Below are 20,296 nucleotides of genomic sequence, written 5' to 3'. Positions count from 1 at the left end.
CTTTGATTGTAACCAGAAGGTACCAGTTTGCGTAAGTTGAGAGAAACACTCCATCTTACCTGTAGGTATCCCACCTCTGGGATGCTTCCTCTGATTAACAAAAAGTAAAGCAGCACATCACTTCCATTCAATCTTATTTTTTGTCTATGTTTTGTCATTTAAAAGCAGGACTTCACAAGAGTTTTTTTTTTTGTTCTGCAGAGTTATCAGATTTGTGGAGTCCACCACTAGCTGATTCTGTAATAATGCTAGAAAGTTGTTCTTAAATACAAAAAGAAGATCAACCTCTATGACTGTCCATATAAAATCTGCAAATAAATTGAATGAGAGGCCTCTCAGTTCTCCAGAGGTGCTGGTGATTGGATATTCAAAAGTTATCTTGCACTGAAATTGATGAGGTTTCAATCATTTAGATACTAAGAAAAAAAAGCCACTTTTTCCACTTGGTTTATTTTCCTGTTTAATTCAGATACTGACAGAGTCTCCAGTGGAAGAATGATTTCATAGCCCCATCAGGAACGTGTTAATAATTAACCCATGATTTAAAGTGATGGTTTTGCTAAACTCAATCATAAATGTTTGAGTTTTGATGTTCAAGTTGTTGGTGCGGGCATATTTTGCTTGCAGTCTTTATCCTCCACACAACTATATGTGTTGACGCTAAACAACACAACATCGAAATAAAGAGGATCCAACGTAGAATCACCCACCAGCTAGTGAACACAAACCAAAAAATGAAGATGGGTTAGAATCATTAAGTTGTACGTGGCATATATTGTTCATATGCTTATGTATTCAATTAAATTAACTGTTGTTAGTGTTTTATTGCTATGCCTAACATGCAAAATGTAGAAATTACACTATATCCTCACCTTATTACATCCTGCGGCACCAGTGATGAAGTGGTTGGTGTGATGGTGGTTGTCGTCACTGTGACAAAGAACACTTAGCATTAAAAATCAACAAATTACATACACTGATCAATCAACCTGCCTCCTAGAAATGATCTTATAAACTTGTAATTTTTGCCTTCAAATGGGGCCAGTATTCCTTGATTAAAAACCACTTTGGCCTGCCATATCACATGAGAATATGGATTTCAACATATAAAAGGATCCAGTGTTTTTTGTAAATACATGATTAAGGTCCCAGACTATTCCCCGACAATACCATGAAAAAAAGTCAAAGCATCGACACACTTATTTCAAAATGCCCTAACAATAGTTACAGCAGTAACAGACACAGCAAACCCACTGCAATAAGAATTCCTTGTGCCTTATTGGATTATTTTGGTATCATGGTCTGGACACGGGTTAAAATTAGGAACTAGTTGAGGTGCTTTTGTTCATAATGCGGAAATTTATCTCTTGCTTCACCAAGCAACATTAAAACATTATAAAACAATTCATTTAGGACAGATATTAAGAACATACCAACAAAAAACATAATTTTAAACAGCATGACATATGATGTGTGTATGTTTCATCTTTCTGGGTCAGTAATATATCAGTGCTATCAAAGCGAGATTATTATGAAGCTGCACTAGCGCTGTATTATATTTGATGAAGTGTCTGAGCTACCTGTGTGGGAGATGTGGAGCCTGACGCCAGTGTAGATGTTTTTCCCAGATCTGGCGATGACACACCAGTACTTATTCTCATCGCTTTCTGTGAGAGAAGTCATAGTTACGTTGAAGACTCCTGCCTCCTTATCATCTTCTATGAAGCATCTGTCACTAGGCCGGTTTCTGGGTGTTTTCACCACTATGGCGCACAGCTTATATATCGGCCCTTTGCACCAGTACTTTGTGTGTTCTCTGTACTGATGATCGTACTGACAAGACACTGTCACAGATCCACCCTTCACTGCTGTTACCGCCTCGGGGGCTGAAAGCTTAACTGAGTCCACCGCATGCTTTGTCAGCCAGAAGAGACAGAGAACTGGAGCTGCAAAATGCAAAAACATTTCACATTATATAAGTTAATCTGTGTTTTTACATTACTCTACCATTATATGTCAATAGTACTTGAAAAAGTTGTTTTTACCATAGAAGAAGCCGAGCAATGTCCCTGGGATCTTCATGATGGGAACAGAAGTAACAAAGAAGCAGAAGTGTGGCACATTTAGAGGGTTCCTCATATTTCCATCATATATTAAGGTTGTGTAATCATGTGGTGCATGTGAAATAAGGATCTAGACGATGTTTACTTGCGTAGGCTTGTGTTTGTATGAGAATCACTGCGTTGAGATCCTACAGTAGGCTACATAAATGTCTCTGCTGTGTTTCTCGCCCTTTGTGCACTGTGGGAACTGTAAGGCCAGTTTATTTACTTAAACAGCAGGTGGCACTAAAGACTAGACTGCCAGAGGAAATAACACGCACAGCACCAGTCACCTTCGGATCTATGCTAAATTAAGACAGCATGAAGAAAAGCATTGCATTGTGTCCCAATTATACATTTCAGCAGTCTTCATGTTGTCATGCAGTTGTTTTCTTCCCAGCCTATCAACTACAGCTTGTAGCACAGCCTAATCAAACTTAGTAAAATGTTTTTCTAACATTGTTTGGAGATATAATTTGCTGTAGGACAAACAGTATTATCTTTAGATCCCTGCATTTGTCTGAGAATGTCCTCAGGCTTTCGTTCATTTCATTTGATTCTTTGCCATCTTGAGCCACTGTACTTTTTAATGGCTTAATAATGATGTAACTGGTGCCGTGTATTTCATATAAGATTATGCTTTCAGATTTCTTTGATGTAGGGCTTTGATATTTCACGTGCATCCACAGTGTTTGACTTTGCTGTGTCCTGAGGTGCAGTTCAGTCCTGCAGACATGAGTTGACGTTGTATGTTTAGTTATTTTACAGCTCATGTTGTATTTTTGGGTTTCCTGTCGTCCCAATCTTTACTTTTTCTCAGCAACAGCCAACAAATTGCTCTGTTCTATGTGAACAACCAACAAGGATTTCAATGGTTCAGTCCAAACTGAACTGGCATTTTGAAAAACTAGTAATTGTAATTGTCTAGTAGTTGTAGTAAGAAGTTGTAGTTGTGTAAGCTGAACCAATTGTGTCAGAGAGCAGTGGTATGAGGTTAAAACACAGTTTGTATTAGGTAAACTAACATGTATTTGGCAAACAGGATTGCACTGAACTTAATGCACTGTATATTGAAACATTCCTTTTTTAACACAGCCTGTGAACATTAGAGTACATTTCTTAGTTTTTACTAAATTATAGTAATAGAATAGATGAATAGAGTGTGGGAAGAGAGTTTAGGAGGAACCTGGAGTGACGCTACTGTATTCTTTAAGGTCATATCACATGCTAAAAAGCAGAACTATGTTGGTGACGTGGGCACTGGTAGAACATTAGTCAGCAGCACAAAGGTTGCAACATCAGAAGGGCATAGTGTGTTTTTTGAAAAATAAATATGGTATTTAACCTTTTAAACCTTTGCGCAGGATGGTTTTATCTGAAAACTGTGGCTTAGAACTAAGAACAGCCTCCAATACTTATATTGAAACTAATTTTTTGGTCAAGGTCACACGCTGGCAGTCTTTTCTTTTTAAGTGAGCAGATGTACTGTATAACCTGAATACAAGTATGATATGTGACAGATTAGTCTTTGACTACGGGGAAGAATTCTCAACTGCTAAATGAAATTTCCTGAGATGATGAAATGACCTTGGCTGAGATTCACCTTTAACTGAGAAAATCAGTGGGTAAATGAAACCCACTTTCAGTCCCATCAACATTAGTGTGACGTCTTTTTTAGGTTTGTTTTGGAAAAGCATAAGGCAATACCTCTGGCTCTAGGTTTTTGCTTAACCAAGATATTTTCCGCTGACACCAGCATATCTTTCTTTAAATATTACATAAACTGTTGAAGATAACGAAGGCTGCATTATAATGGAAGCCAAATGATTAGATAAGTTCTCCATTTGCTTTTGATTTTAATGCAAATCCCTCTTCATGACATATCACGATCCTCCTTTCGGCACGATTAGAGTTGTCAAACATATTTATCATCACATATCTGCAGTCTAGACAGTTTTTCAAAGGCAATTTTGCCTGTTGTTTATATGAGTTGACTTCCAATGTTTCATTGGTAAATAGAGGTAGTACATTCACTGCATACCATAGATTCATGCACCGAAGTCAAATCACAAACAAACATCTGCCCTCCTCTTGTTTTGGTGTGTTTCCATGCATAAATATACTTCATGAACAGGATTTTAACATTGAAATTTTGCTCCTTTTGATATACTTTAGGAATATTTGTCACATTTTTGGCAGGTCAGGAACAATTGGTAAAATCCAAACATTTGAGACAAATTCCTCAGTGTTGTTTTGGTGTTTTGTGTAACTTCTAAAACAAGGTTTGGGCTTGTTTTCTGCATTTGCTTTGGATTATGTTTGGTTTGGATAAGTGAGTCCTTCACACAAGGAGAAAGTGCGCCTGTGGAGAATATAATTTAAGCGTGATAAGTAATCACGTATTGCTCCTTATGACCACATTTGATAATCTTCTCTGAAACAATCTTTTGCAAATAAACACCTTCTTGGCAGATGTCCCATTTCTGTTAAGTTTGAGCACACTGGGCAACTTTGGCGTGTATAAAAGTGAGTACACCTGTTAGACGACCTCCTTGTACAAGGTAGTCATGGGCAAAGTACTGTTTGTGACGGGTAAGTCACTACTGCTGTATTTTGAAACATTTTTCTCCTCTGTGTGTGGTACATGATCTCCTGGTAATGGCTATTTCCAGGATTGGGATACACAGTATATTGCATCCATTTTAATAAGCTGTTTTTTCAGTAAATGCCTTTTTGCTCAAAGATAACCATGTGATTTTTAATTTTACAGCTCTGGCCCTGCTGCTGCATGCGCAGCTTGGTAAGCAAACTACAAATATGGGGCATAGTATTCATACTTATTGTTCTTTTTATCTCTTTCTTTTCAGAAATAGCATTTTATCATGTGTTTGGTCTGTAAATAATATATTTCTTTTGCATCAAAGGCTCATCCTTCATACTGTCATGCTACTTCACAAACTGGGCACAGTACAGACCACCTCCAACCATTTACATGCCCAATGACGTCGACCCATGCCTGTGTACCCATCTTCTGTATGCCTTCGCCACCATAAAGAACAACAAACTGGCCACCTATGAGTGGAATGATGTGGAGCTTTACAGTCAGTTCAACGCCCTGAAGAACAAGTGAGTCACTGAAATTTCTTTTTATATAAGAGTTTCCTGTTATAATATATTAATACATAAATCACAGTATATTTAAAAAGAAATAAAACTAATAAACAATGAAGCTGTCTAATAAATTGTTAGCAAAGTAGAAGTGTTTTTAGTTGTCACTGCAGTGTTTGATTTCTTGGCAGGAACGGCAACCTGAAGACTCTGCTGTCTGTCGGAGGATGGAACTTTGGCTCTGCAGGGTGAGACAACCTATGGGTTATCTTCAGACTTTGCACTCCAAACATCTTCTCTTTTAATACATTTATTTCTGTTCCCTCATTAGGTTTTCACAAATGGTGTTAAGCTCTGCCAACCGTCAGACCTTCATCGACTCAGTCATTTCATTCCTGAGGATGTATGAGTTTGATGGGCTTGACATTGACTGGGAGTATCCAGGCAGCAGAGGAGGCGCTTATAACGATAAGCAGTACTACTCTGTTTTCCTGGAGGTTTGTTTGCTATGCCTGTTTGTTTGAATATACCGTTCAAGCTTGCCTTGAAATTTTTTTGGGCCACAATAAATCCCTGTGGGGCTTCCACTGTGCCTCACTAAATGAAAGACACGTTAAAGCAAAACAACTCACTATGTTTCAAATAATGAATCGCAGAGTTCAGTTAATGATGAATATTTTATATCTGTTGACATTCAACAGGAGATGAGAGCTGCTTTTGAGAATGAGGCCAAGAAGACCAACAGGGCTCGTCTTCTGATGTCTGCTGCTGTGTCGGCTGGAAAGTCCACTATTGATTCTGCTTATCAGATTCCCAAGCTTGGCCAGTAAGGATCTGAAGCGGTATTAGTGGCGTGTCTAATCTTTTCCACAGCGGCATAATGGGTCACAGTTGAATAGAACAACTCCGAATTTCACCCCTTTACTCTAAATTATCAAAGTTAACTTGTGTGTAAAATGCTGCCAAGGTAAACTCCTCCCTTCTTGTTTTCCACTCCCAGGTCACTGGATATGATCAATGTCATGACATATGACTTCCATGGCTCTTGGGACCCCATGACCGGTGAGTGCAGTCCCCTGTTCAGAGGCCCTGAGGACCAAGGTGGCTTCATCTATTTCAACGTGGTGAGTACATGAACATCTTCACACGCAGAGATTTAATTGACCAATATTGGCCTTACGTAAGAATACATTTGCAAGCTTTTCTGCAACTACATTAAAATATCTAGAAAAGCTATCTTGTTCCAGAGTCATACATATTTCCAATTCTTTTGCTCCAGGATTATGCCATGAACTACTGGAAGAGCCAGGGAGCCCCAGCTGAGAAACTGATTGTTGGTTTCCCTACCTATGGCAACACATTCACTCTGAGGAACCCTGCTAACCACGGTGTTGGAGCACCCATTGCCGGCGCTGGAACTCCAGGAAAGTACACACAAGAGGCTGGAGAACTTGCTTACTTTGAGGTACACTTTTTCATTATTGTAATAATGTTACATAGAAATATGCTTGAATGATGATGCTTGATAATGATGCTGGTTTAGTGTCAGTTAATATTCCTCTGCATGCTTGACAACAGAGCAGTTTGGTTTATTATAGTGTAAAAGACTCCAGATGAAGAAGTGAATGAGTTCTGAGGCTGTGATTAATGCAATGCTTTGTCAAATTACAGATCTGCGGCTTTTTGAAAGACGGAGCAACTGAGGTTTGGAACAAGGCCCAGGATGTGCCATATGCCTACAAGGGAAATCAGTGGGTGGGCTACGACAACGTAAAGAGCTTCCAGATCAAGGTAACAGAACTGCACAGAATGCTTGTTTTGCCATTTGATGGTTAAATTTGTTGGCGGTGTGAATTGCCTCTGAGCTAAAAATGTCTCCCAATCTCCATAACCTGTCAGCACATATGTCAAGTATTATAAAATGTGAAAGTTACCTCTCCTCTCTGTGCTACAGCAAGTGAGAAGCAAATGTATAAGACTTTCTGTATTTGATCCCTCTTTTTCTTTATGTGGGGCCGTGCTGCAGTAATCAGCAAACACTTTGTCAAGGTCTTGATTGTATAATAAAGTTGCAATGTTTTTGACCTCAAAATGCTTCTACTACTCCCCCTTCTGGCTGTCTCTAGGCTGACTGGCTGACAAAGAGTGAGTTTGGAGGTGCCATGGTGTGGACCATTGACATGGATGATTACCTGGGTACTTTCTGTAACCAGGGAAAATACCCACTGATTAATGTTCTCAAAAAGGGCCTTAATCTGGAGGACGCATGTAAGTCACCTTTATCATTGATGATCAATGTTAAATCCATACAGTGCAATAAGAAAAAAAAAAAATCTAATAAACAAATAACTTGTGGTATTTTTCAGCCTGTGCCCCACCTGCCACTCGCCTTCCTCCAATCGCAGGAGTGAGCACGACTACTGGAAGCAGCTCTGGAGGCAGCTCCGGAGGAGGCAGCTCCGGAGGAAGCTCCAGCGGAGGCAGTTCCAGTGGAGGCAGCTCCAGTGGAGGCAGCTCCAGCGGAGGCAGCTCCAGTGGAGGATCCAGCGGCGGCAGCTCCTCTGGCACCAGCGGCATGAACAGTTCGTTCTGTGCTGGAAAGGCCAGTGGCATGTACCCCAACCCAAAAGACAAGAACCAATACTACAACTGCAGCAATGGCAGGACCTACTTTGGGAACTGCGGTGCTGGTCTGGTCTTTGACACCTCCTGTTCTTGTTGCAACTGGGCCTAAAGCTGTTAGGTTACAGATTGATCCGTTAACTGTTCCAAGATGGATGACTCTGTTTTACATTTTGTTATTGTACTTGGGGGCCATCCTCTCTGAATACAAAGTCCTTCCTTCCATGCTGGGTGTTAAACAATGTAAAACCTGATTCTGTCCTCTTGAGTAGTTAATCTTGAAAGCAAATAAAATAAACATCCGAATTGTTGCAGGTGTGCTGTATGTATCCACATTCTTTTTTTGTTGCATATAAAATGTAGTGTCAGAATTGCCTCTCTATCATTCAAAATGACACTGTAATGTTCAGCGTACCAGTACAACTGTTTTAATACACATACGCACAATACAGTGCATATATTTCCATGTACATATACTAAATGATGTGCAAAAACATATCAAACATTATCAACATACTAAAACAAAAAAAAACATATAATTAAAATGAAAAGCAGAAAACAATTAAAACATAATCATAACCAGAATCCTTGAAGGGCAAATCTCACCCTTAAATCCTATGACAATATAAAACAGAGCACTAGTTTGATGAACACTGTCCACGATTTACTGAACAGAAAAACAATCTGAGAGTCTGAAGTATAACCTCTAGTAACAGTAGAACACTATTTACTTAGCCGTGTAATTTCCAGCACAATAAAAGTATATTTGCACAATGTTCATTTAGTACGCTTTGGTAAAACATCTGAAGTCTGTGATGATTGATTGTTGTAATACTTCATTTCCTACAGTAGCCAGTCAAGGACAAAAACAAAGCTGCTGCCCCTCTCAGCTGCTCTCTTTCTGCTCTGTTTTGGCAGATCCATTCTGCTCTGTCGGTGGTTCCTCCACCATGGCTGACTTTTTTGCTGTTCCTGTTGGGATATAGAGGGAATTGGAGCGGGGGATGATAAGCATGAAATTAATGAAAACAAACACTTGACAGTAGTGTATGAGGGTGCTGGTTGACGATGTACCTGTGAGGTAATTTCTGTGCATTCGATGGAACAGCAGGAGACCAAAGAAGAGGATAAAACCGAGGCAGCCGATTATCATTCCACACAACGGGAAGCTGTAGCTGCCTTCGGTCTGGATAATCTGGGGATGAGATAGCAGCATTAAACAACACAACATACATTTAAAACTCCACTGGGCTCGTTTTTGCAATTATAAGCCAATTTCTCAGCCCCTTTCTATATTAATGAAGATACTCATCAGACTTACTGAGCCAACCAGAACTTGCATTACCATCTCTCCCATCCCTGCACTTGTCACCAGGACTGATGTTGCACATCCTGCAAAAAATAATGTATGGTTTATTTCCTCTCCTTGCTTTTATTCCATTACTGTGTTATCATTATTGTGCTACAAACACTCCATTATACCCTGATAATCAAGGATGTCTTCAGTGTAGGCGAGCATGCAGGGGAATATGCTGCTGAGGAAAAGCCCACATAAACAGGTCCCGACAAACAAAAATGTGCTGCTGGTGTAGAAAATTAGCAGCATCAACACAGTAACAATAGCACCTGCCTGTAAAAACAAAAAAAAAGGTTGAGTATTATCATCATTTAGTGTTGATATCACCTCTGACCTTTGAGTTTCATTGTGTATGTCTCTATAATGTGACAGCACTGAGTGTTTCACTGGCCTTACCAGGTTGAACATGAGCAGCCTCACAGGCTGGAAACGGTACGAGAGAGGAATGGACACCAGACGTCCAGCAGTGATCGCTGCCCAAAAGATACTGGGCAGGTAGCCTGCTATCTTATGAGACAATGAAATAGGTGATGCCACACCATAGGTGTACACGAAGCCGGCATATGCACCCTGAAAGGAAGAGGCAGATGCTCTACTTTCTGTGTTTTATGTGAAGTGATTTGGTATGCATTCATAAAATTTTATGTGGTACATAGTACTTGAAATGCACATCATATTATTTATCTGCACCCCTCACTCACCACAATGCCATCGGTCATAAAGAGCACCATCCCGCCAAGGATATGAATCATAAAGAAGGATACTGGCAGCCCGCGCAGGTTATCATTCTGACAGCAGCTAAAGATATCCCCATGACCTGTAACAGAGCGGAAAGTCAAAAAAGACCGATTGTAGCACACAAAATGGCATTTATTGTGTTTTTTTCCCATCTCAACAAACTGAAAATCCACAGGAGAAAGTATACATTATTCATTTCAAAATAGGGGTTCTGTAAAAAACCCACTTCTTCCACATCTTTACCTCCGGCTTCATGTTCCTTCTGCTCCACGTCCTGGCCCTCGGTTCCCTGCCGGGTCTCAATTTCTAGTTCATCTTTGTCCAGAAGACGAGGGCTGCTGGGGAAGCATGGGATCAGCTGCTCTCGATACATTAAGAACAGGACTGCAACGGGTACGGGCAGCTGAGGGTACACGAATAGTACACATAGTTTGTTTTTGTTTTTTTTATTTCTGACATTTTCAGCCATCAACTGAAACATCAGATTGAGAAGCTGTGAAAAAAGTAACTCCTCCCCTGCACATTTGCTCAGTGTCTTACATTGATGAGTGCCATGATCCAGAAGGCATAGTGCACATTGGACTCTTCTCCTCCTGTATGAGTTTTGTTGTGCTCTGCATGTGGACTGTTTCTCAGCATGCTCCTGAAATGATGCATGATCTCAGTCCCATTCCCTGTGTGATTCCCACAGCCCTCTGCGAGGAAAGGATCTGCAATCAGTGGGCTCACCAGGGCTCCTAACCCAATGAAGAAATGAAGAGCCTGCAAAAACGCAGAAGAAAATGGCCAGAGAAATGACTTGATGTGGTTTTTTTTTTATTATACAATAAATTGGCTCATAACTTGACAAAATACTGAAAATACCATGTAGAAAATTCTTATTAGCTTGCTGCATTTGTAGTGAAAGACAAATCAAGCACTCCTGATACTTGCTAAATTATACTTTATATAGCTATATGTCTATATGTCCGCCATCATTGAATGTGAATGCTGTCATGCCAGTATTTCTGCAAATAAGGTACATGTGCTACAGGCTTTTTCACCTGTAAGAAAACAGCAGAGTCCCTCTGATAGATGGTCACTAGTTGGATATTAGCGATGGTGTCAATAATGCCCATCGCCAAGCCAGACACGGCCATGGCAATAGCAAGCAGGAGAACATTATTGCACAGCGGGATGATGGCAAATATTACAGAGATGATGAGAGCAGAGACAAACAAGGCAGCTAGCGCACTGAACAACCTATAAGACAGAAAGGATACAAACACAGTTACAACGATCGTCAGTTTTTTTCAGATTATTTATGCACAGCAGAGTCTGGGGGACAGCAATCCAGCTGTGAGTTCACAATACTTACGTCCTCTTGAAAACGCCGCCGATAGAGCTGCCAATCAACAAGCAGAACTGCTGGGCAAAGAATACCCAGGTAATCTGACTAAGTGTTGACTTTGTTTGACATTGCAAGTCCAAAATTGTAGGTCCAAGGAAAGCAATGCAGAGTCCAAAGCTGAAGAAAACACTCCAGTAGGTCAGCGTGTGATGGGCATTCCTTTTGAACAGAGTTACGATCCGCTCATCCACAAACATCTTGGCCACGACGAAGACAGAGGTGCCTCAGCGACACAGGCTGCCAAGGATTCTTTATAACTAAGGATTACGATGTCAATATGTGACACTGTGAAGTTTGCAGATGCTTGTTAGAGTATAAGGAGTTTCTTGATCTCTTTTTAAAGCCTTTAGCTACCTCCTCTTTGGATTGCTCAACTGAAAAGGATGTCCTCTTGAGTTAATGGGTGAAGTGGAGATTCTTCTCACAATAATATGACCATTTGCATTATGTCAATGATTAGCAAAGAAAAAGAGTCTGTGTTGAAATGCTACCAGAAAGTGTGCATTTCTATGTCGTGGCACTTCCAAACCTATGAATGGAAAGTTTATCATTCAGGAAGCGATGACACATAGGTCTCTGCATGGACAGGTTGTCTTTTCTTTCATACCTGGATAACCTTACAACTAGTACTATGAAAGTGACACTAAAATTGTAGTTTTATTTTCTGTTCTACCATAAAGGGTTCAGCTGTGATTTGATATTTAATAACTTATTGTCAGGAAATAACAAGACTCAACTTAACTTTTAGCACTCAAGTGTCTTTACTTGTTTGGTGATGTATGGTACACTGATGTAACAACACAATTTCTCTCTGAAGTTGATCAAACCTGTCTGTCTTCTTTCTCTGTCTATTAATAGTATTTATGAAAGTCAATGTAAGTAAAGGAGTGAAGTTTCACTCATAATTGTTATCAAATTGTATCATGTTTTTCTACAATTTCCCCGAGATTTTTTTGCCAGCAGTCTCAAGTTCAAGAAGGGCACTGGGGATGGACAATATGTGCAATATGACACTACAATGTTTAGCTTGACCACATTTAGGAATGGACGTCAACCTGCCAAGAAATGTTGTGCATCTCCAGGCTTCTACATTATTTAGATATGTGGTGTTCTTGCACTTGACAGTTCTTTGGATTTAAAAACGTGTATTCTATAATGAATTGACCATCAGTGGTATGAATAAGAGAAAGGATTTAATGCCTAATCCCTGTAATGATTGCAAAGGAGAAGCAAAGCTGTACTGCCTGTGGCCAAATATGGGCTTGTGGCAAGGTCGAACCAGGGGAAACTAAAGAAATCTTAATACAGGCTTATTATTAAAGCTCTAAAATTACATTTTATAAATTACATTTTATGAAAGACTCCTCTACTGTAAAATGACTAACATGAGGAGTTTTATGCATTACATATTTGCATGATGACAACACAAATCTTTATGTTTAGCATTGTATTTATGTGTGATTTTATACACTCAGTAATCGTTGGATTATCCCGAGTACGTTATTTTTATCTTGTTTTGGCAGTGACCCAATTACCTACTTCTGAAGTTCATTTTTGTCTAAATACATATAGTATGATGCTCTGTAATAGCGGTCTGATTTTAAAAATATGCCTCTTTGTTTGTACTGATTTCAGCATGCACTGAGTTACTCGATGTGACATATTTTCCTGTGACTGTATCTTTCTACACAGTGTTATATGCCAGGATCTCACAGCCTACAAAGTTAAGCTGTGTAACTGATTGGCCAACTGATTTCTGATTTCAAGGTAGAGATGCTGGTCAGGTACCAAACCCTGAGAAACATGTGTTTATACAAAAGGCATTCATTAACATCCATTTCCTCGTTTGGAGATGTAGCAACACAAGATGGCTTCTTCAGGTAATTGTCAACTAACTTAGATCTTAGCGGTGTGTAAGTGGTTGTTAAAAATCAACAGCAGCTTCTAGTTAGTGAAGTAGGGCATCAGTTTCTGAATTAAATTATTATTATACTGGTTAGGTTAGGAAATGGTACTGTGTTGGCTAATTAGGGCATTATCTATATTGGTCATCCTTAAAGGGGCTGAAGCCAATCCCAGCTGACACCGGGTGAGAGGCAGGGTACAACCCGGACTGGTCGCCAGTCACTCTCAGGGCTGGCACATAGAGACAGACAACCATTCACGCTCACATTCACACCTAGGGGCAATTTAAAGCCACCAAGTAACTTGACCCACATGTCTTTAGACGGTGGGAGAAAGCTGGAGTACTCGGAGAGAAACCACGCAAGCACTGGGGAGAACATGCATGCACACAGAAAGGAACCAACCAGTCTGCAGCTCCAAGCCTGGAACCGTCATGTTGTGAGGCAACAGTGCTCACCACTGCACCACCATGCTGCCCTTATTTAACAAAACAGTGCTTTAAAAATTGAAATCTGGGTGGGCAAGTGAATAATGATAAATGTGATCCACTTACATTTCTTCCCTCTTTCTTTCTTAGGTTTTTGTTGAGCAGTTTTAACTCACTGAACAGTCTTCAATTAAAGATCCCCTCATTTTCTCTCACTGAAAAATTTACAATCTATTGTACTGCAATGCTTAATTATTACCAATTCATTTTTCAAAGTCGATTTGCTGTTTAATTTCAATACTTATTCACTGATTTTAGTGTATGTGGAAACTTCAAATTCGAACATTACACTTCTGTAAATTGGACTGGCTTCCAAACTAGTTGTAATGTTACGAAATCATGTTCATTGTCTCTCTCTCTCTCTCTCTCTCTCTTTCTCAGTTATGTGCAATTTCTACACAGTTTCAACACTAGATGGTGTAAATGTATTGCTTTCATTCACAATTCAAAATTCAAAAAGGATTGCCTTTATAGAATTGCGATACTTATGCAGCTCTTTAAAAAGAAACTGAAATATAATAATTGTAATTAATTATAACACAAAATGATCACTGTTGAATATTTCAAACATACTCATTGTTCCTTTCTTTCTCTCAAACACCTTCAGAACACAGCATCTCTTTTTCAGTCTGACACACAGTTTGCTGATGGCAGCTACATAAAGACAGGACATCAGTAACAGGGTCTAAAGTGGATACAAACAGCAGCATTGCCTTGCTCCTCTCTGTCTCATCTCCATAGCCTGACATTTAGCCAACTCTCAATCAGAGGCCAGAGACACTGCCAGGACAATGTGACATGAATCATAATCTGATCACTCTATTTTTTTCTCCTTCTTCCCCTATCTGCTTCATTTATGTGCTGTGTTTCTTAGGAGTCCACTGAGCCTGCAGAGAAAAAGCACGTTGCCCGACATGATAAAGAGAAAGTAAATGACGTGGAGTACATGCCTATACCTCAAATTATTATTTTATTCATACCTGTGTGGATGTTTTATTATTATTATATCATATATGTGCAAGAAACATTTAAACACCTATGAGAGGGAGGAAGTCACAATATGTTTGTGTATTCTTACTTGTCAAGTCAGGCAGGCATACATGATTCAGTATGTGCATTAACACAAGGGAGGGGATTAGCTAAAGCAGACATGACACAGACTCCTATTGGAGCAAAAAGAAATATCTGTCACATATCCACATTTCTCCAGTCAGTCCCCGTAGCCCTGGATGGAAATGCCCTGCAGTGCACCCCCTTACACACCTCCTCAGGCCCAAAATAGTGCCAAGGATATGTGGTATGCAAACAGACATGTCTGCAGCCTGCAGGGCAAAACAGTGCTATTCTACGAAGCTCTGTGCTTTCAAACTAGCTGCTGGTAAAGCAGTCAAGACATTAAACACTTGTTAACGTTAGTGCATGAGTAGATCAGGTATCTTACCATAATTATTCTGAGAAATTTGAGACAGAGAGAGAGAGGGAAAATAAAGCCTCACTTTCATGTGAAATTATTTCTATAAATGAGAGACTGACTAACTCTTTTCAGTGAGTGAGAAGAAATCAAAGAAAGAAAGAGGGATGGAAGTGATCTTACTGACTAACGTGGTCTTCTCTGTTTTCTTATGTATAGACTCAAAATAAATTGATTTAGAGACAGCCACCCAGTCTGCTAAGAGTTAGGTTTATATAGGCTACTACTAATTTGTTTTGCCAGTTACGTTTTGATTGGAAACGTAATCGTTACCTGTATCACGTTCACTGGCAGCGTTTTTTAAGTGAAAGAATTATTGTGTGTTTGTACTGCTCACAAGTCTAAAAGAGGTGGTGGTGACGTTCACTGGAGACAGAGACAGACTTTTAGGATCCTTTTTGTTTAACCAGAAACAGCCGTTATCTCTCTCTCTCTCTCACCAGACATTGACAAGAACACTAATTTTACCTCACACAACATGGGAGTTGCTGGTCTAGAGTACCAATAATGTTTTAGTTGTTATGAGCCAATTGTCTTTCAAGAGTGAATATTGTATATTGAGTATTGAAAACAAATAAAAAAATGTTGCCAGTGAACATTTAGCATTTAGATATGTTAAATATCAACATTTTGACAATGTAAATATATTAATTACTAGTTCCCTAATTTTCTTGATAAGAATGCCATAATGTTTTCTCAAAAAACTCATTTAGTGAAGTATATAAACATCATCTCTTGTAGACAGGGTTGGACAGCAGGAGAAAAAGTCTCACAGGAGGGACCTATTTAATACAAATCCAGAGTTATCATCAATCTTAAAAGAATGCTGTCCTTGTGTTCAGCTTTGTGCCCATTTGGTGTTTCAGAATCCCATTTAAGCTTTGTATTATATTAAACTGAGTGCAAAAACCTCATTCTTCAACAGTCCCATGGGCAGAAATTACAGGGGAGGGGGGGGGGCGGTTGGTCAGGAATCTTAGAATTAAGCTTGAGCCAGTTATAGATGGAAAACAATGCACTTTTAAAATTTAAAAGATTGCCATCCCCCCATATGCCTTGGTCCAGCTCTTTCCAACCTTACACATTAGCCCTCGCTACAAATGTCTGAGGAGCCTGATCTGCATCTGTGAAATGGACACAGCCACCATGACGTCACCCATTGGTTTGCGGACTGACATTTGAAGCCTCGAGTTTAGCATTTTGGCTGTCGCCATCTTGGTTTTGTAAACAGAAGTGACGTTCATCCTGCAAAGACCCCACCTCTGATTGGTTAGAATTAGGCAAGATCTGCCTCTCCTTGATTAGTCATAAGGTAGTCCGACCCTAAATCATACCCCGCTTCATCAAAATTACTCTAAATGGGGGCCATACTTTCCAAAACGAACATCATGCTACAATGACGCAAAAGACAGTAGTGATTCAGACAATAATTTCGGGGAACGTAATAGATCAAGTGAGAAGATGGGTCATTATCTTCGACTTCCATACAGTCGGACTTCTTTTTGGAACCTGTGGAGTTACCCCCTGCTGGCCTTCAGAAAGAATGCAGGTTTAAGGCACTTCAGCATTGGCTTCACTTTTCAGAATTTGGTTGAAAACTGTTTAAACTGTTGCTTTGATGCAGTAAAGCTGACATTAAATCCTCTCAGTGGGATTTCAGGGTGTAGGGTGGGCTTTGCTTTAAATTGTTGTGCCACTCAAGTCCACTTCACAAATTTTATAGTAGGGCTGCGACTGAACATGATTTTCATTATCGATTATTATGACTATTATTTGCTACAGCAATAGTCTGTAAAAAAATAGTGTAAAAATGCCTATCACAATTTCAATATTTAATATATATGATATAAAAGTTAAAAAAGTTAACACTCATTTTAGCTGCTTTCCCCAGATAACAGTAAAGATAGAGGACAACATAGAGGACTATGAAAACTATTTGACATTGTGAGAAGCAGGTGCATTTATGTAATTTTGGCTTAAAAATGACTCAAATGTTCTTTCTTTGCTGATGTTATGTGGGAATGAAAAGAGGAAATGCATTCTCCGTGTTCGCAAATCCTCGCAGAGATAATTCATTTTTTGTTTGAAACCTTGGAGAAAAAAAAACAAAGCTGTTGATAAGTGCGAAAAATTTCACAACAGAATGGAGTTTGTCATTCCCTTAAACACTACACAACAAAGAAAATAGACGAGCTGCAAAACTACTGAAAGTCTACACATAGTACAGTACATAGTCTTTTATCAGCTAATAGAAATGTGTTATCTATGAAGCTCTTCTGATGTTCTTGCTCACTTCCATAAGTTTGAACAGCAGCTCAAGGCGAAAGCTTAACTCATCCAAACAATCACAATTGTACGATTTTAGGTGGAGGTCACCACTGCAGCCTTGTTTCTCCTCCCTAATGATTTTGCTGTAATTCTAGGAATCATTGTAATCTTCTCTATTGAGAACAGCTGACTAGAGAGTAAAATTAAAAGCAGCATAACAAAGGATTAGTTTCACAGTGAAGTACAGTTTTCCTGAAATGGATGTGACGGTGGGTTCTTGACTATAGAAAGCTGAGACTGAGCCAACACAGGAATCGAAATCAAGCATTGTGCCCATTTTCATGGATGAGGTGCTTTGTTAGTATATGAGCACGGATAATAATTTGAATGCTTTGATAGAGTGTACGACCTCAGTGGATTTAGTGAAAGGCAAGTGATGAATTCAAAACCCCACAAAGGAAAACAGATTTCTGTATTTGAGGAATGAACCAGCTTTGTTCCCCTGAAGATTTTTTCTGTCAGTGGCAGAAGAGAGAACAACTCATGCATGCAGCTGTCTGGTAATATATGTTTGTACACACATCCGGACACATAGAACACAATGGTGATTTATTCTTTTCTATCATGAGATGTCTCTTGCCTTTCCCTTCCTCATCTTCTCCCTGTCCTCCTCTCCCCCGCCTCTCCCGGCACAGTTGTAGGGAGCAGAGCAATGATGCGTGTCTTAGTGAAACCTGGTGAATAGTAATGAACCGAGCCTGTGTGTTTATTTGAGGGAAAGCAAGAGGAAGACAGAGAGAGGGTAGGGAAGGGTTTGTGGGGGAGGAGGAAGGGGGGGGGGGGGGGGGGGGGGATAGACTGTGAGTCAAAACAGGGCTTCTCTTGCGGCACTGATGCAGCACAAACAGCGACGAGAAGCACAGTGGTGACTGACAAGGAGATGCAGCTCCATTAATCCTTTAACACCCTTAACATGATCGCCTTCGCTTTTTGTCACAGCTCATCAGCTATTCTGATCAGGACAACGTGACGTCACTCATTAAAACCTTCAACAAACTGTATATTTTTGCTGGGTTTGTTTCTTGTGCTTCATTATACAGTAGCACATTCTCCCTATCTACCCCCCCCCCTCACATAGACAGGGGGAGGAGGCTGAGTTAGTAGAGGAAACGGATGGAGGGGGAGAAAGCTGTGAGTGAATGTGGCTCAGAGAGGGGCAACAGCACCTGCTGTCTTCATCCCAGATTCACCAGGCAATACAGCATTCTCCCTGTACTAGTGATGGACTGTTGGGAGGACAAAGAAGGGAGAAAAGAGGCCCAAACAAAGACTAAGACACCGGGATCTTCAGATCAGTGCTGACTGAGTGAGCCACTGCTCCTTTGGCAATTATTTTGGTCCTGGGTTTCTACTTTAAACCTTACACCCAAACTGTCAATAATGTACGTGCAGGATGACAAAAGCAAAGTTTGCCTCATTCCCGGATGATAACATGACCATCGCTCCAGATGAAAATTAATTAAAAAAATGCGAGCTTCTGTTTACAAACGAGGAATAAGTGACTGGAATATTCAGCAACTGGCTGCAAAGATCAACTGGAGTGCCAGGACTGAAAGGAAAGGAACAAACACAATAGACAGCCCCCCTACCTCAGCCCCTCTTTTATCCTTTTCCATCCAGGATCCATGGGCACTCTGCCAACTCAGAATCTTAAGAACTCATTCAAAGAAAGCCAAAGAAAGGGACTTGTTTAAAACCAGGACCCATTCTCTCACAGTTTCTTGTTTTTCCTTACATTTCCCACGTGAAGAGGGATTTCTGGTTGCTGTTTTCTCTAACATCGCAACTGAGGAGGGGGCGACGGGAAGGGGGGGTGTGGATGCTCAAGAATTGTCATTCATGTAGCGTTTCGTCAGATTCTTGGTTTGAGAGTATTGTGAACGAGTGATCTCCCATCTGAGCCCTCGTTCTCCCGCTCATGCTCTCTGTCTCTCTCTCTCTCTCCCTCCCAGTTTTCATTCTGCCTTACCTCTTACCCTCTGTCTCCCCACTCTCGCTCCTGCTCACATAGTAACTCCTCCCCCCCACTACCCATTGTCTCTCTATACAGTATTAGGCTGAGGGGATGCCATACTCGTTCCAGCGAGGGACGCAGGAGAGGGAGAAGGAGGTAAGAGTCAGATTCATAGCATAAGAATGCATCTGGAACTAAATGTCAGCGTTACTTTCAAAAGTGTAAAGTGTGCTGGTCAAAATAGCTGTTTGTTTTCACCAAGAATGACACTGAGGATGTGTTGTATGCAGTGTTTCAATGTGTTTTGGTTGTGTTGTCTGCCAGTGGAAGGTGCTTAGGTGTGTTTTCAACAAATGAGAAGGGAGCACTGCATAGGAGAAGAAATCAGGTGCCTCTCCTTTACCTTCATCTTTACGTTTATATTAAAAGCCAGTGTCTAAATGTCACATTGAGAGATACTGGTCATTTTCTGTATTATTATAGCTTTGTGGAGAACATTGCCACACTGCTCATAGTCTTCTCTCATAAGAACAGAAGAATGGATTCAAATATATTAAAGATGGCCATAATCTAAAGCTATTAAAAACATCTGGCTACTGACGATTCCCTGAATTGGCTCCCAGCAGAGAGGGACCGTGTACAATGTCTAGGGATTAAAGCTAATGTGGCCCTGTGGCTGAGATTCACCTCCTTGTCTGGACAGAGTCTGACACAGGGGCTTTACTAATTTATGCTGAGACATGCATGAGCACAGGCTCCCTGGAGCTCAATGGCAGTGGTCTTTTTTCGAACCTGGAAAAGGCTGGTAAACACTTTCCCTCAATCAGAAAGCGA

At 40.2% G+C, this 20,296-nt stretch overlaps 3 protein-coding genes across 3 annotated transcripts; 1 reads left to right on the top strand and 2 right to left on the bottom strand.

Annotated features, from left to right (window-relative positions):
• Positions 1-448: 448 nt before the first annotated feature.
• On the bottom strand, positions 449-2,098 carry LOC139210263 (CMRF35-like molecule 3). Its single transcript, XM_070840277.1, has 4 exons — positions 2,046-2,098; positions 1,581-1,946; positions 873-930; positions 449-713 (listed from the first exon to the last, which is right to left on the bottom strand). Exons 1-4 carry the CDS (start codon positions 2,080-2,082, stop codon positions 566-568), a joined length of 609 nt encoding a protein of 202 aa, XP_070696378.1. The 5' UTR covers positions 2,083-2,098; the 3' UTR covers positions 449-565.
• Positions 2,099-4,660: 2,562 nt separating this feature from the next.
• On the top strand, positions 4,661-7,961 carry LOC139209594 (acidic mammalian chitinase-like). Its single transcript, XM_070839365.1, has 11 exons — positions 4,661-4,694; positions 4,873-4,902; positions 5,027-5,228; positions 5,402-5,458; positions 5,542-5,707; positions 5,912-6,036; positions 6,211-6,334; positions 6,490-6,675; positions 6,882-7,001; positions 7,337-7,478; positions 7,577-7,961. Exons 1-11 carry the CDS (start codon positions 4,670-4,672, stop codon positions 7,942-7,944), a joined length of 1,545 nt encoding a protein of 514 aa, XP_070695466.1. The 5' UTR covers positions 4,661-4,669; the 3' UTR covers positions 7,945-7,961.
• On the bottom strand, positions 7,467-11,514 carry mfsd4ab (major facilitator superfamily domain containing 4Ab). The gene is made up of 10 exons (XM_070839363.1): positions 11,285-11,514; positions 10,971-11,169; positions 10,468-10,689; positions 10,171-10,330; positions 9,891-10,006; positions 9,586-9,759; positions 9,315-9,462; positions 9,154-9,224; positions 8,907-9,027; positions 7,467-8,804 (listed from the first exon to the last, which is right to left on the bottom strand). Exons 1-10 carry the CDS (start codon positions 11,512-11,514, stop codon positions 8,719-8,721), a joined length of 1,527 nt encoding a protein of 508 aa, XP_070695464.1. The 3' UTR covers positions 7,467-8,718.
• Between the last annotated feature and the right edge of the window lie 8,782 nt (positions 11,515-20,296).

Source organism: Pempheris klunzingeri, chromosome 11, assembly GCF_042242105.1.
Source record: "Pempheris klunzingeri isolate RE-2024b chromosome 11, fPemKlu1.hap1, whole genome shotgun sequence".
Taxonomy (NCBI): Eukaryota; Metazoa; Chordata; class Actinopteri; order Acropomatiformes; family Pempheridae; genus Pempheris; species Pempheris klunzingeri.
The sequence above is the reverse complement of the archived record's forward strand: the minus strand, read 5'-3'. Positions and strand labels throughout refer to the sequence as shown.

Coding starts and splice junctions, on each gene's coding strand:
- LOC139210263 (XM_070840277.1), bottom strand. CDS start 2,082: ATGAAGATCCCAGGGACATTGCTCGGCTTCTTCTATG. Junction 1,947..2,045: donor ATTGCTCGGCTTCTTCTATG/GTAAAAACAACT, acceptor TGCATTTTGCAG/CTCCAGTTCTCTGTCTCTTC. Junction 714..872: donor GTGCCGCAGGATGTAATAAG/GTGAGGATATAG, acceptor TGTGTTCACTAG/CTGGTGGGTGATTCTACGTT.
- LOC139209594 (XM_070839365.1), top strand. CDS start 4,670: ATGGGCAAAGTACTGTTTGTGACGG. Junction 5,229..5,401: donor TTCAACGCCCTGAAGAACAA/GTGAGTCACTGA, acceptor ATTTCTTGGCAG/GAACGGCAACCTGAAGACTC. Junction 5,459..5,541: donor TGGAACTTTGGCTCTGCAGG/GTGAGACAACCT, acceptor TTCCCTCATTAG/GTTTTCACAAATGGTGTTAA.
- mfsd4ab (XM_070839363.1), bottom strand. CDS start 11,514: ATGTTTGTGGATGAGCGGATCGTAACTCTGTTCAAAAGGAATGCCCAT. Junction 10,331..10,467: donor GGATCATGGCACTCATCAAT/GTAAGACACTGA, acceptor GTGTACCCTCAG/CTGCCCGTACCCGTTGCAGT. Junction 9,463..9,585: donor GGCTGCTCATGTTCAACCTG/GTAAGGCCAGTG, acceptor TTGTTTTTACAG/GCAGGTGCTATTGTTACTGT.